At 35.7% G+C, this 13946-nt stretch overlaps 1 protein-coding gene across 8 annotated transcripts in view; it reads left to right on the top strand.

Moving 5' to 3' along the window:
* Positions 1-6246: 6246 nt before the first annotated feature.
* Positions 6247-13946, top strand: part of LOC147863657 (uncharacterized) — a 42701-nt gene continuing 35001 nt past the window's right edge. For 7 of the 8 annotated variants that reach the window (XR_015529775.1, XR_015529776.1, XR_015529777.1 and 4 more), the window contains exons 1-6: positions 6247-6277; positions 6353-6400; positions 7835-8164; positions 9028-9396; positions 9976-10314; positions 13028-13360. Coding sequence is in view for 3 of the 8 variants with exons in the window: in XM_087319376.1 (XP_087175502.1) it covers positions 6253-6277; positions 6353-6400; positions 7835-8164; positions 9028-9396; positions 9976-10314; positions 13028-13360 (1444 nt within the window). In the remaining 5 variants the exon portion in view is untranslated. Of the gene's footprint in view, positions 6278-6352; positions 6401-7834; positions 8165-9027; positions 9397-9975; positions 10315-13027; positions 13361-13946 lie in introns of those variants that run through there. The other variant, XR_015529779.1, reaches the window with a different exon arrangement.

A 13946-nucleotide genomic window follows, 5' to 3' on the forward strand; every position in this document is an offset into this window, starting at 1 on the left:
AAGGAAGCAAACCTATCCCTTTCTTTTAATTCACAACTAGATTGGGTCGTCATATTATAGCCACTCAATTTGCCCGAGATCTAGATGCTGCAAAGGTTTGGAAAACATATCATGTTCCTTACACAATTATCACCAAGTTTTGGCAGAAACTCTAGAAACAACAACACGCAAGGCGAATCACCATTTTCCAATGGCTATTAATACATAGGTCACACCCGGTTGGTGCATGGCAGCGTGGGAACCTCAACTCTCCTAATTGTGTAGCGTGTCCAACTCTAGTAGAATCAATACGACACGCTCTATGGGACTGCCCAAAGTCCCATCGAATATGGCGGGGGGTTGGCCGCTTATTGCAATTATGCTAGGTGCAAGGCTCAATCAAGTGGGGGAATGTATGTTGGCTATCATGGTAGGCCCCAGTTGACAGATATGAGCATCAGGAATAAGGGATGACTTTGGTTATAAAAGCACAAGAGGTTTTTTTTCTTCACCATCGACAATATCCACTCAACTCCTATTAGTGCCAAATCTCAAGTTGTGTTGGACTTGGTCAACCCAATAACTCTTTGGATTTTATGGAAACAACGGTGTAGACGAGGCTTCTCCAACCAAAGCGCGCAACCAATAATGTTAATGAAGAGATATGGAGTGAAGCTGTAGCCACTCTAAAGATCCAATATGATGACCTCAAGGGCGACTCCGATAGAGTTGAAATACAACGACTAGCCTTTATCCAACAATGGTCGTCCTCTCCTTTTCTCGAGGCAGTGGGCATCCACATAAGATGGATCTATCGTGTCCCTATAGGGATTTGTATATAATAATCTCATCTGTGAAATCTTTATAACTAATGGAATGAATTTTTTTTGGAAAAAAAAAGAACTTCTAGAAAAGATCCAAAAAAAAGAAAAAGTTCAACATTATTTATTGAAAAATGTGCCAATCTTAAAATGTGTTGCAATATTCATCCTTGATTACTCCCTCTTCGTGTTCTCCATCTTTCTTCCTCTTCATTCTTGCCCGTGTCTCCTACCTCTTCTTGTTTCTTCTACCACTCCTTCATTTCTTTCCTTTTGGTTCTTCTCTTATAGTTGCTTGTGTTTTTTTTTCCAAAACAAAAACTCCTTCCATTAGTTATAAAATTTTACAAAATAGAATGTTATATACAAATCCTTGTAGGGATGTGATAATTCCATCTTATGTGGAGGCCCATGGACTCAAGAAATGGAGAGAATGACCATTGTTGGATGAAGGCTAATCATTGTCTTTCAACTCCATCAGATCTACATATGAGGCTATCGTATTGGCTCTTTAGAGTGGCTACAACTTCACTCCATATCTCCTGCAATAACATTACTTGATGCACGGTTTGGTTGGAGAAGACCGTCTACACCGTTGTTTGTATATTAATAGGAGCTTTGGCATTAATAAGAGTTGAGTGGATATTGTCAAAGATGGAAGAAAAGATCTCTTGTGCTTTTATCACAAAAGTCATTCCTTCCTCCTAATATTCATATCTGTCAATCGGGGCCGACCATGATAACCAACATACATTTCCCCACGTGATTGTGCCTTGCACTTGGTATAATTGCAATAGGCGACCCATCCCTCACCATATTCGATGGGTCTTTGAGAAGTCCCACAGAGTGTGTCGTATTAACTCTATTGCATTTGGGCGCACCACATAATTACGAAAGCTTGGCTCCCATGCAACCATGCTCCAACCTGTAGTGACCTAGGTATTAATAGCCATTGGACATAGTAAATCGCCTAGCGTGTTGTTTCCATATTTTTTTGTCCAATATAGTTGCCCGTGTTTATGTACATATATCGTAAAAATATGATATGCATGTTTCAATAATGGCACCTTTCTCATGACTAAAACATGTCATTTCAAAGAGAAACATTACATGGTGATACGTTGGTCATAATAGCTACAACCTAGAGAAACCTCCTCTTGCTTCCATAGTGGAGTCTTTTGCTATGGTTGTATTCCATTTGATCAAGTCTCTCCACCGTTTCATAATCAAATATCTCCATCATTTCATGCTCGTGTTGTCATTTGTTAAGCTTTCTCCTCTACTTTAGTACGAAGTAAGCTTTTCTCATCTACTTTAGGAAGTTGTGTTGTGATTTGTTAAGCTTTCTCCTCTACTTTAGTGGGAAGTAGCCTTTCTCATCTATTTTGGGAAGTTATGAACTCAATTTTGTTGATTAAATTTTATCATTGTCTTCTTTCAACTTTGTCAATTTTGAATTTAAAAGTGAATGAGGACATATAATATCGAACAAACTACCAAATATAATGTCGATTGTGTAATGAAATTGAAAAACTACCAAATGTGTTTTTCCATTAGATAAGCAATTTGGTCATGCTAAAAACGCATTTGTCATGCTATAATATCTAGTCACCTTACCTATACACTCTCTTGTAAGAAGGAGACTGCAATCGGGTCATCGAACAACTTATTGGATGACATGCAAAAAAACACCACATGTTGCGGAAAGGGAAAGAAAACAACACGAATAATGAAAAGAAAGAGAAACTTTTGAGACAAGACAAACACAACAAATGAATGCAAAACTCGTTTGTAGTATAAAGAATCATAATTTGGAGAAAGGAAAAACAATTAAAAATGAATAAGAATAAAGTTTTAACAATAAGACAAAGCAAACCAAGGGAATGAGAGGAAAGGTTTTCCAACATGAGGATTAACAAGCTACATAATAGAAAAGCCAAACAAAGATTGACAAAGAAGGAGAAAGTAAATAATGGTGTTTGTGATAAAACAAATAAAATAATCAGAGAAATATTTTGTAACGAGGCAAAGGAAAGGATTGTTGACAAGAATGAAGAAGAACAAAACCTAATGGATAAGGCAAAAGAAATTAAAGAAAGATTTTGGTATTGCATGAATAAGAAGAAGGAATGCATTGTTGATGAGAAAAAAGACAATGAACAACAAGAGATGAGGGAATGTTATGGAAACAAAGATCTATGGGTCGATGCCAATGATGCAAAGAAGAATAAAAAGAAAGAGACATTGGTTTGTGACAAATAAACATCACATTGAAGGAAAACGTTACTCTACAAAAAGAGTTCCTATTTGTGGTGGTCCATGGTTGAGCAATCCTCCACAAGAAAGGCTCTTCCATCCAAGTTTCTAGAGCCGAGCCAAAGGTCTCATCTCCATCTCTTATCTTTTCTTGAGAAAGAGCTTACACTTGCATGGTAGGGTGTTGAGAACCCACTTGTGTGTGTACACTTTTAAATCAAATAGTGTCTTTGAGAATGGTTATTACTACCAAGGGGAATGTACACATATGATATCAAACATTGTTGACAATCAATGTTAAACTTTTCACTTGTAAGTTTGGGAAACACAAAGTGTTGTTGATAGTGTGAAATGCACATAGAAATGGTACACCACAATAGGGACAAGCAAACCATCAATTTCTATATCAAGGTAAATTTCGTTAAAAACTAGACGAATCTTCAACACTATGTTTTCTCATGTCTAGGCATTTTCCTTTATTTCACTTGATTCATGTTAAATTCTCTCCCTAATCATTTAGAAGATAGTGTTATGTTGAGATGTTATGAAGTTGAAGGCGAGGGTCAATGGGGCCCCTATCTAGTTGCTTGATGTAGATTGAACTTCCATTTCTGCAATTGGAAGTGGATGTTTCTATTCCAACTCCCTACAAAGGATAGTGTTATGTTGAGATGTTATGAAGTTGAAGGCGAGGGTCAATGGGGCCCCTATCTAGTTGCTTGATGTAGATTGAACTTCCATTTTTGCAATTGGAAGTGGATGTTTCTATTCCAACTCCCTACAAAGCCCTCTAACTCAATTGCTATGCCTCTTCATTTTCTCATTGTGTACTTTACCCTCTTCATTTTCGTGCTTCTTGAACACTAGGCTTTAGTAGTATGATGGTAATTATGTTTATTCCAAAAGACCACCTTCCTTGTCTTCATATTGAGAGTCTTCTCACGCTTCCATTTCAGGGGTCATCTTTCAATACAATCATGTCTGATGGGTCATATGAGCACTTCGGTTCATTTGTGAATATAAGATAAGTAATTCTAATTTGTGTCATATATCGTCTAGTGATGACGTGTATTTTGTTCATAGTAGTACTTTGCTACCTATAATCGAGCATAACCTTTTAATGCTTCCATAAAATATCACATATGATACCATGACAAAAGAGATGCACTTGCTCCCTTTGTCCAAATGAATTTCTAAGCCCATCTAATAGCTTGTTCTGTTTAGGGCATTGCTTTCAACATATACATATTTGAGTGTCACCCTTGATCATACAGAGAGATTAGTGCTTGTGTTTTCGTCGAAATGTGCCCCAAGCATGATTTAACAAGATGCTCGCAACATAATAAAACGAGGGGAACTTACAAAAACACTCCTCGGCTTTATAAAACACCCAAAATACTATACACTCTAATTATCTCTTTCAACTTGAACTAATAATCCATCTCTCTTGCAAATCGAACAAAAGAAAAGAAGAAACATTCTCGACAAACTGCCCTGGAGATGTTATGTAACTTCGAATGTATCAATACAAAAAATACAAATACGGAGTTCGGACACGGAAAAAAAAGGAGTCTCAAATGAGATACATAAATTGTACACAAGGGGTGAGATTGTGGCGGAGGAATGATTAAATAGCAGTTTTATAAACCGCCAGCAATGCATACATTCACCCCTTCCCTTCCTTTCATGACAATATAAAGATACACACCTTTTAGTGGTTAACGTGGCAATCCTGCAAATGATCCCCCACTTCAGATTTGAACCCGGATCGATTGACAGGGGAAGTAAAAGAAACCCGGCAAGACGGCAGGAAGCGCATAGCTCAAGCTTCTTCATCTCGAAAGTTCCGAGCAGTTATAATCTCTTCTTTCTGCTTCGTCACCCGCAAGCAGGCAGTGTTATTGTTGACTCTCCGTGCCGTCATTTGCTACCTGTGCTTAATCGTACAAAGAGAAGCAGCGTTGATCAGGGCCATTGAAAGTTTGATGGAAAAACGTGAAATTGCACTCAATCAATTGTCATACAAAGACTCCAGATTCAGATATGTATATGCAAGAATATTTGATAGAAAAGCCTGAGTCCGCAAATAATCATGCAAAGATTTACCGGAAGAATGCTCAAGACAAGAAAATAGATGGAATTCTAGGAAAACCTGACAATGAAAACAAGTCAGAAGTATTGAATCTGTTAAAACAACTGCTTTTAATGATGTACACAGCTAATCTGTTTTGAAGAGATTAGTGTACAGATTCATCTTTTATTTGAAGAGATTATTGTTCAGATATATGCAAGAATATTGGATAGAAAAGCCTAAGTCCACACATAATAATGCAAAGATTTACCAAAGAATGCTCAAGACAAGAAAATGGATGGAATTCGAGGAATACCTGATAGTGAAAACAAGTCAGAAGTATCAAATCTGTTAAAACGACTACTTTTAAGGACACGATGCAATTTTTTTCAAGAGATTAGTGTACAGCTTCATCAGCTCCATTTAATTGAAATGAAATTGGTGGATTTCGCCGCTGGATGAAACCTGAGATAAAACACGAATTTAAAGTTCTGAATCTGATGAACAGTAGCATTTAATAACATAGAAACTTTGACGAGACTAGTAGACTGATTACTTGAAACTGTAGAACAACTTTAAAGTACTGAAACTGGTAAGCAGACGTATTTAATGTTCTCAAAGCTTTGATGAGCCTAGTACATATATTTATCAGGTCCATTTCAATGGAAAACTAAATGGCGGAAATCTATAGATGAATGCCTGAAGCTGACAAATTTGTATAGCGTCAGAGAGAAAAATCAGGCATTTCTTTTCACATTCATTAAAGTATCAACATGTTAAGAGAAAGATGTAAGAACATCCAATCGAACATTTAGAAGACATGCAATGCGAAAAGCTTTATGAGGCCCAATGCCTTATTCAAAACTTGATGTTTCCATGACGTGTGTAGTTCCAGCTCATATTCAAGAACGTGGCAAAATGAGTAAGTATTGGATGAGGTTTTTGTGCCATGAATAGAGTGTGTGTTCTCATCGACATTATGGTTATGTGACTATCCTTCTGTTTGCACACTCTTTCTATTTTTCATGTATTAGTAGTTCTAGAGGTTTAACTCAAAGAAGTTTTGCTTCAAACTAATATATATGGAATGTTCTATTTATAGGTATGCTGTATTATTATTGCTTTATGGTGGGACTCCTATGGCTTACAGGTTTCTTTACTTAAAAGCAAACAGATTGATTTCGTAATTTTTGGAATGTCAACTAATTTATGGATTCTTTTGTAGGATTCGACACTACAAACGTCCTTCACCTTGCTGAAGCAGGAACTTTATGTATTTTCTGATGTCTCTATCTCAATTTATCTTGCATGCGTATGCCAGTGAAATACAAAAACTATGACCATCTTTTTCCTTTACTAGAAGGAAATTCATTGCTATGGTCAGGGGAAACTTAGCATCACTTTAAAGAATAGAGGAGGCAGCTTCAATGCATGATTGTTGAAACAAGAATAGCTTATGAATTATTTCACATGTTTAAGTGATACTCGAATGCACAACACTATAGTGACAATATATGCAAACAAAGATAGTATTTGATTAAGTATTAACCACCATGTAGCTTGTGGAAGGATAGTACATGAAGACAAAAATATTTCATGGATTAGTGCATATGGAATCTCCTGTTGCTGTGAAATCCCTCTCGCAGTGATTAAACCTTAATCACGCACTTAATAGTCCAATGCACTTGTAGGAGGTGACTCTTGATAGACTCTCACATGCAAGGGTGATACATCTCTTTCTGGAATAGAAGAAGCTGAATAAAATGGAATTTTATTTTTGAAATGAGAGGTATGCATCGTGTGATTATAGGGAGGGTGCTGATATCAATTTATTTAAGGCACTGTTAAATTCAACTGTAGAAAGAAAGGTCTAACATCTATTAGATCAAGGGTCGAGTCTGTCTAAGATTGAATGTGGATGAGATATTCAAAAATTCTCATTTGCCTCATGGACTGTCATACTTTAATTGCACGAAATGTTCATAGTGTATTATTGGTGTTTTCAAGTTTATATTTTTCTGAAAGAAGAGTGTTTTATTATGTGAGTCATGGTCCCAACTTCCAATAGGGAGAACTGAAAGAGAGATTCTAATTATTGTATGAATGGTGAGATAAATGGTTGTGAGCCACTACTCTTACCAGGCCCTCAAGAGTATTTCTAATATAAATGACTCAATTTATGGTCCTAGAAAATGCGAGAGTAGTGCATTTCTTCATCCACTGGCTGTGTGAATCAAAAGGGAATTTGCATTTGGAACTTGTATTTGCTTTCCCTCTTATTAGGAATATACAACATTTAATGAAGATGCTATGACAGAAGTTCTCCTGTGGTCACTGATTATAGCTCTTTCTACCATAAATATCAAGAGGATTTGACTTTTGAGAGAGATGTCTTCCTACATCCATGAATCAGTGAAACCTCAATAAGTTGAATATGGAGATCAACTTTAATATTTGAGACTGATTCTTGAGCATAAAGCTCATCAATCCTAATTCGTTGTTTTGTTTTTCAATTGCTGGTTTACTTTATAATATTTCCATGCAATAAGGCCAAAAAAAGGAATTTGATAAACATCAGCAACATATGAATGAATTAGATTATAACTTCAAGCCTTCTAGGCTTTTTCGTCATTTCCATTAATTTTCAGAGTAGAGCTGGTCAAGTGGAACTAACACTGAATTTGGTTTTGTTGCTTGCATATACAAGCTTATGAATGCTCTCGATTTAGCAAACAAACATCCGTGATTGCATTAGACTCTTTCTCTGTACAGTTCTTTGCAGTTACTGATTGTTCTGATCAGTGCTTGAACTGCAAGCCTTATTTGTTAGATGTTCCACCATTTACCCTGGAGTCACCAGTTTCTTATGTACAATTTACTTGCACATGGATGAGAGATGCAGTGGTCGTAAATAAAATTAATGGTGATTGTGAATATTCTGGTACTTTTGTTCCAAATCAGTACTATACGTACAATATAACTGCAAAACTCAATGGTCAGGCTTTCTCCAGTCAAATCAAAATTGTCTTCATCTCAGGTATTGATTTCATACAAATATTTCGTATAAAGTTTTGGTTAGTGGATTGCAGAAATATAAGCTGAATGTTATTGTACATGCATGTCTCATGATGGTTCTCAAATGCACATAGAACAGTTAGAATGTAGGATTAGTGGTGTTGACTTTAACAAATCTTGTAATATATGAGTTCATGCACTCGTTTATTTCTGGCCAGAGAGATTTGTGTTTCATTATAGATATTATAATTTCTTTGTGGGATTATCTCACCAGGGAAAGAATCTATATGCATTTGAAGATGACTCTGGTTCAGAATGTCCATCTATTTCACATCTATCATGCATTCCAGGATGTGTCAACATGGTATTATGTTATTAAAGACTGAAAATAAGCAACAGAATAGTCTGAACAGACTTTGCTAAACTAATCATTCTGGTTGACCCTCTCTTCTAGAAATTTCCTTTATATAAAAACATAGATGTGTCCTGTTAGACTACTCTCAAAAGATTTCAAGGGTATTTTTGAGAGAGGGAATGTAGATAGATCATGCTATACCACAGCATATAATGGTGACAGAACATGGATCAAGCTTGATAGACTCCCATGAACCTTGTATATTTTAAAAGGCTATTTGGTAGGATATCCACTTAAGAAAATAACAAAAGTTAGCAGTACTTGTTCTTCTTCATGCCCAGAAAGTTTTTGGGAGCCTGTGCTAAAATTTCAATGCTTTCCCTACGATTAAATTCATAGCATTGTCATGTAACTATTTTCAGAATTGTTTAAGTTTATCTCTAGAGGAACAGAAGATATTTTCACAATGCATTATACATCAGAACTGAACTAATTAATCAATTACTTGATAATTTTGAATGATATAACAGGTCCATTGTCTGTAGAAGATTGTGGTCCTCTAGAATGGTCACCATATTCCCCCAGATCACTGATAGCTGGGAAGACTGCCAATTTCACAGTGGCATTAAGAGATCATGTAGGATCTATAAAGAACACAACAACGGTTGAAGTAAATGACTCTGAGAGGATGATGTTTGCTGATGCTTTCACAGTGAGTTTTAAGAATGTAACCAGAAATTTAACATCAGGCTTTAACATTCCCGATGGATATATGTGGGTTTCTTTTACTCCTGTGACGTGTGGATCTTGGAGAGCTAATGTTGGTGTATCACATTGGGGTTTGGATTATTCATTCAAGGCATTTCAAGGTTCACCTTTTGATATGACTATTAAACCAGGTCGATTATCTTGATGCCTTGCAATTGGATCTCTTGATTTTTGTTGGAAATGTTTGCAAAATACATTGCAGTTTCAATCTCATGATAATGATAATAGAGATCATAACTTGGTGCCTAAATATTGTAACCATCATCATCATCATCACCACCACATCAGTAACCACAAGTATCGTTTTTCCGTTTTCCATTTTAAGTTTGTATTTCCAAACCATCATTATGAACAATAATAATGCTAAATGCTGCGATTATTTTTCTCAATATTGCATTAGTCCATATTTCTGTTAAGATATGCATTAAACATTCCAGTAAGGATATAATCTGCGGCATTTTGCATGCTGCATTCATATGTATATATTTAAGATTGTGTATGCTAATGTGAATCTGAAAAGAGAATGTCAAATATACATGTAGTACAGCGGCAAGACAGTCATTTTCTCGTTCATAAATAATTGTATACTCATCATGTTCATATATTTATATAGATTTACGTGTTTCGCTTTTGATCATGGATTTAGAAGATAACCATTGTATGCAATCAATACCAGATGTCTGAAGATATATAGTGTTTGTGCTGTTCAGGTGATGTTTCTGTAAATAATTCAAAAGGGTATTTGGTGAACAAAGTTAATAACTTGAGTGCTGGAGAATTTTTTACCCTGAAGGTGCTTTTGGTGGATGCGTATAAAAATAACATCACTGCAACCACAGCACAGATAGCTACTTATCCATTCCATGTTTTCTCAACAGCTTTGACTGCCAGGATTGCTCCTTGTAAAATTTTGAACTATACTGATGAGGCTGGATATTTAGTTATTAATGTTACAAATGAAATTATTGGTTCATATAGGCTGCATGTTGAACTCAATAACAGTACTCGAATAGTTGGATCATCTTTTCTTTACTCAGTGAACTCATCAGGTACTCATTTCTTTCTGGTTTAATAACGTTTATAGGGTATTTTGAAGGAATCACCTATAAAAAAGCTGTATCCATTTCTCCTTGAAGATATTGTTGGTATAAATATATTTTCTATAATTGTGTAATATAAGTTTCGTCTTTTGTGTTACTCTAATTAGTATCCGTTCATGTATGCTCACATAATTACTAGAAGTAATGCTTAATCAAAACTGACAATTACGATTTATAGAGATGATGATATATGATATGTCTTAATGTAACTAACATGACCCATGGGACCAATAATCATTATAAAGCAGTGGGGATTTTAAAATGCTTGACCAAAACTGAGATAGTAAAAGATGAAATGAAAAACTAAACCTGTTCCTAATTTCATTGTTTAGATTTTCCACTAGTTTGGTCCTTTGGTTCAGTAGATGATCAACAACCAGTCCTAGTTTCACGGGTGATGGTTCTGTCCTTTGTTAGGAGTTCTGTAGTACAATCTTGTAGGAAGATGTCCTAATATGGAAGACATTCCAAAGTGACATCTTTTTCTTGTTCTGGTATCTTCAGGCAGCATAGGTCACACATGTTTCTGCTCAATATTCAGCCAACCCCTAGTTTCCATTTTCAATGCTCGTGAGTGTGTGCGCATTAGTGTGATCACACATCTCGCTTGCTTCAGCATGAGCGTTGGCATCTGCCTGCACCCCTCTGTAATTTTCCAAATTTTGAGTATTAATGTGGCCTCACTTGCACTCACAATGTGTGGACTTTCAATGTATCTGAGTAAACATGACTCATGTTCTCATGTCCATTTCTTTTCTTGTGTGCACATCCAGATATTCTTTAATATGCCATCTTGCAATTTATTTATTGATTTCTTAGACTCAGCTGGAGGAAAGAAATTGCTTTTCTGGTCTGTGATAAGCATCCAAATTTCCATCCACCCTTGGGGAAGTGATTTTGAGGCATTTTGAATACGTACCTATAAATTTTTTGAAGCACCTAAAATTCTATTGGACTTCTTCCAGTTTCACAAAGCATTACAATCTGGAAACTTAAAAGCAAATTAAATTGTACCAAGAAACTAGGTAGCTACCTTATGGAACTAGGCTGAAATCAAGATACAATGATACAGGGATGATGTGTACAAGTAATCGTGCCCAAAGGATAAAAAATAGATGGGTATGATGCACAAAACAAAAATATATCTGCGAGAGATTGTAGATTCTCAGCAGGTCATCCCATGTACACTCTCATAGAATGATGTCATATGAGATTGATGATCTCTTTAATAAATTGTCTAGAGGTTCTTGCTCAAACTGGGGCAATAATATCATGTATCCTCTGATGCAGGCAATGTCTCTATGTGTTGATCTGGCCAATGAACTGCTCAAGTCAAGCAATATCCCTGCACAAGGTGGTGATTGTGCTTGCTCTTAGTTCTGTTGGCATGATCTTCTAATTTATAGGAATCAGCAACGTTTCAATTTGAGTCAAAACTGACCATGAAATAGTGATTAACAGTGACAGTATCATTAGATTGGAAAATGGTTTGGTTTGGATTGTATCAGTTCCGTGGTTTACAGTTTATCAAGCTTGAAACTGTGGCTTAAATTATCTTAAACTGCAAATGTGTGCTGGTTTAATGGCTTATAGGATCATTTTTATATTATAAATTAATATAAAAATCATAAACCCTAATAACGCTTAAAGTAAACAACAATGATTTAAATGCTTTGGTCTTAAACAGTTTAGGTTTGATGGATTCTTTCTTAAACAGTCCAGTTTAGGTTTGAGGATGTCTTCAATAATTTGTGGTTTTGAGGTCTAAACTTTAGCTTTCAAAATTTTAAATGGTTTGAGTTTGAGACTGCCAAATCCATTGGAACCGAATACAACCTCCGATTGACTGCTTCTAAAGAAGTTTGACATCTGTCTTTGCAGAAGCTTTGCTGGCTGCAAGAGGTTTCTCCGTTTATCTTTACTGATTGAGTTTTGTCTAAGTCTGCAATGATGGTCCAAAACTGGTCACTTAGTCTCAACTTCATACTTATCTTAACTCCATAAAGAAAGAAATATATTAATGTCTTTTAAGAGTCCAAAATGGCCTATAAGGCCAAATTAGAGAAATATAATGGCCTATATGCTTTCTTCCTTCAATGTTCAAAATCTATGTATCTGTTCGAAAACTGATAGAACAGCAGTAAATTATTTACATGGACTGCAAGCCATGATAAAGTTCAGGCCGGGTTTCATAAAAAATCGTAGTGACCATTGATTGATTCACGAAAATTGCATCCATGTGGATCTCAATACTGTGCCAATTGCCTATGAAACTTAAGTTGTCTGTAAGCAAGGTAGTTGTGCTATGTAACTACGTTGTCATCACATTGCAGTGATATAAGGACCATGACTATAAGTAATGTTAACATCCTTTGGAGGACGAACTCAACCTATGGGACAAATTGATACATCCTTATTAATTAGATTCCAATTTGGATGGAATATAGTGAAAGTCTTGGTTGATGTAAATTATTCTAAAAGTTGGATTCAACATTATTACATCCCTGGGGAAATATGTGGTGTTTTCTTTGGTTTGTGGAATGTTTGGATGTTTGTGTTAGCTGAGAGCTCTGTAAAATGCCCATTTTCCTTGGCTTCATGTTGGGGTTAAGAGAGGCTCTTTACTTGAATGAAAGAGACTGATGATGTTACTTGATTTCAGGAGAAGTGTACATTGAAACATGTACAGGAATGTGGAATAAGACAACATTTATAGCAGGACAAGTTGCCAAGATGACTGTGGTAATGAGAGACAAATATGGTAATGAAGTGACACCATTACCCGAACGTAACAACTTTAGAGAGTTTAAAGTGATAAGGTATGATAGCCCATTGAACAAATCCTATGAGTTTACCACAACCCTCCCAGTTCCTCCAACTCAACGTGAAATGGTGAGTTTTATTCCTACTAAAGCTGGGAGATTCTCTTATCATGTTGAAAGTGCAGATCGCCGGTCAATCAAAAGTACCCCAGGAAATATCACCATCTTACCTGGTACCCTTCTTGATATTAATTAAATATATCTTAATAAAATTTAATATAACTTTTTTAAATATTTGTCTCATTCATACAATCTATTGTAATAAAATTGGATGTAATGTTTTTATAAATTTTCATAAAATCTATCTTTATAAAATTGAACATAATGTAAATTTGTTATGTGCAGTCTTTGATTTTGCTATTTTATGCATAAAGTTTTACCATTTTGATGGTTGCTAATTTACAGTTCATAACTGCTTAAAGCTTAAAACACTCCAACTCACTCTAACCATCTAAACCACTTGCCATAACAAAATATGCGTCTGTAACTAAAATATGCCATGCGATATTTTCAAAGCATTGATGAAACCCTAGCACTTACAAATACATTAAATGTAGTTCCATTTGACATAGCTGCCAAAGGGTGCACTGTGTGGTGTAAGTGCTTCTAGAGACATGCTTTTTATTGTCTTTTACATGAGCTCGGTTGGAACCGCATGCCACAATTTGCAGTGCCAAGGCTTAAGACAATAATTTATAGGGTCTGAATGTCAATGTTCATTCCACAATAATTTCTAGTGAGAAAGTTTAAATATTCGAC

This window comes from Azolla caroliniana, unplaced genomic scaffold, assembly GCF_043228905.1.
Source record: "Azolla caroliniana isolate FFs.n. ecotype wild unplaced genomic scaffold, voAzoCaro1.0.p SCAF_5, whole genome shotgun sequence".
NCBI classification, from domain to species: Eukaryota; Viridiplantae; Streptophyta; class Polypodiopsida; order Salviniales; family Salviniaceae; genus Azolla; species Azolla caroliniana.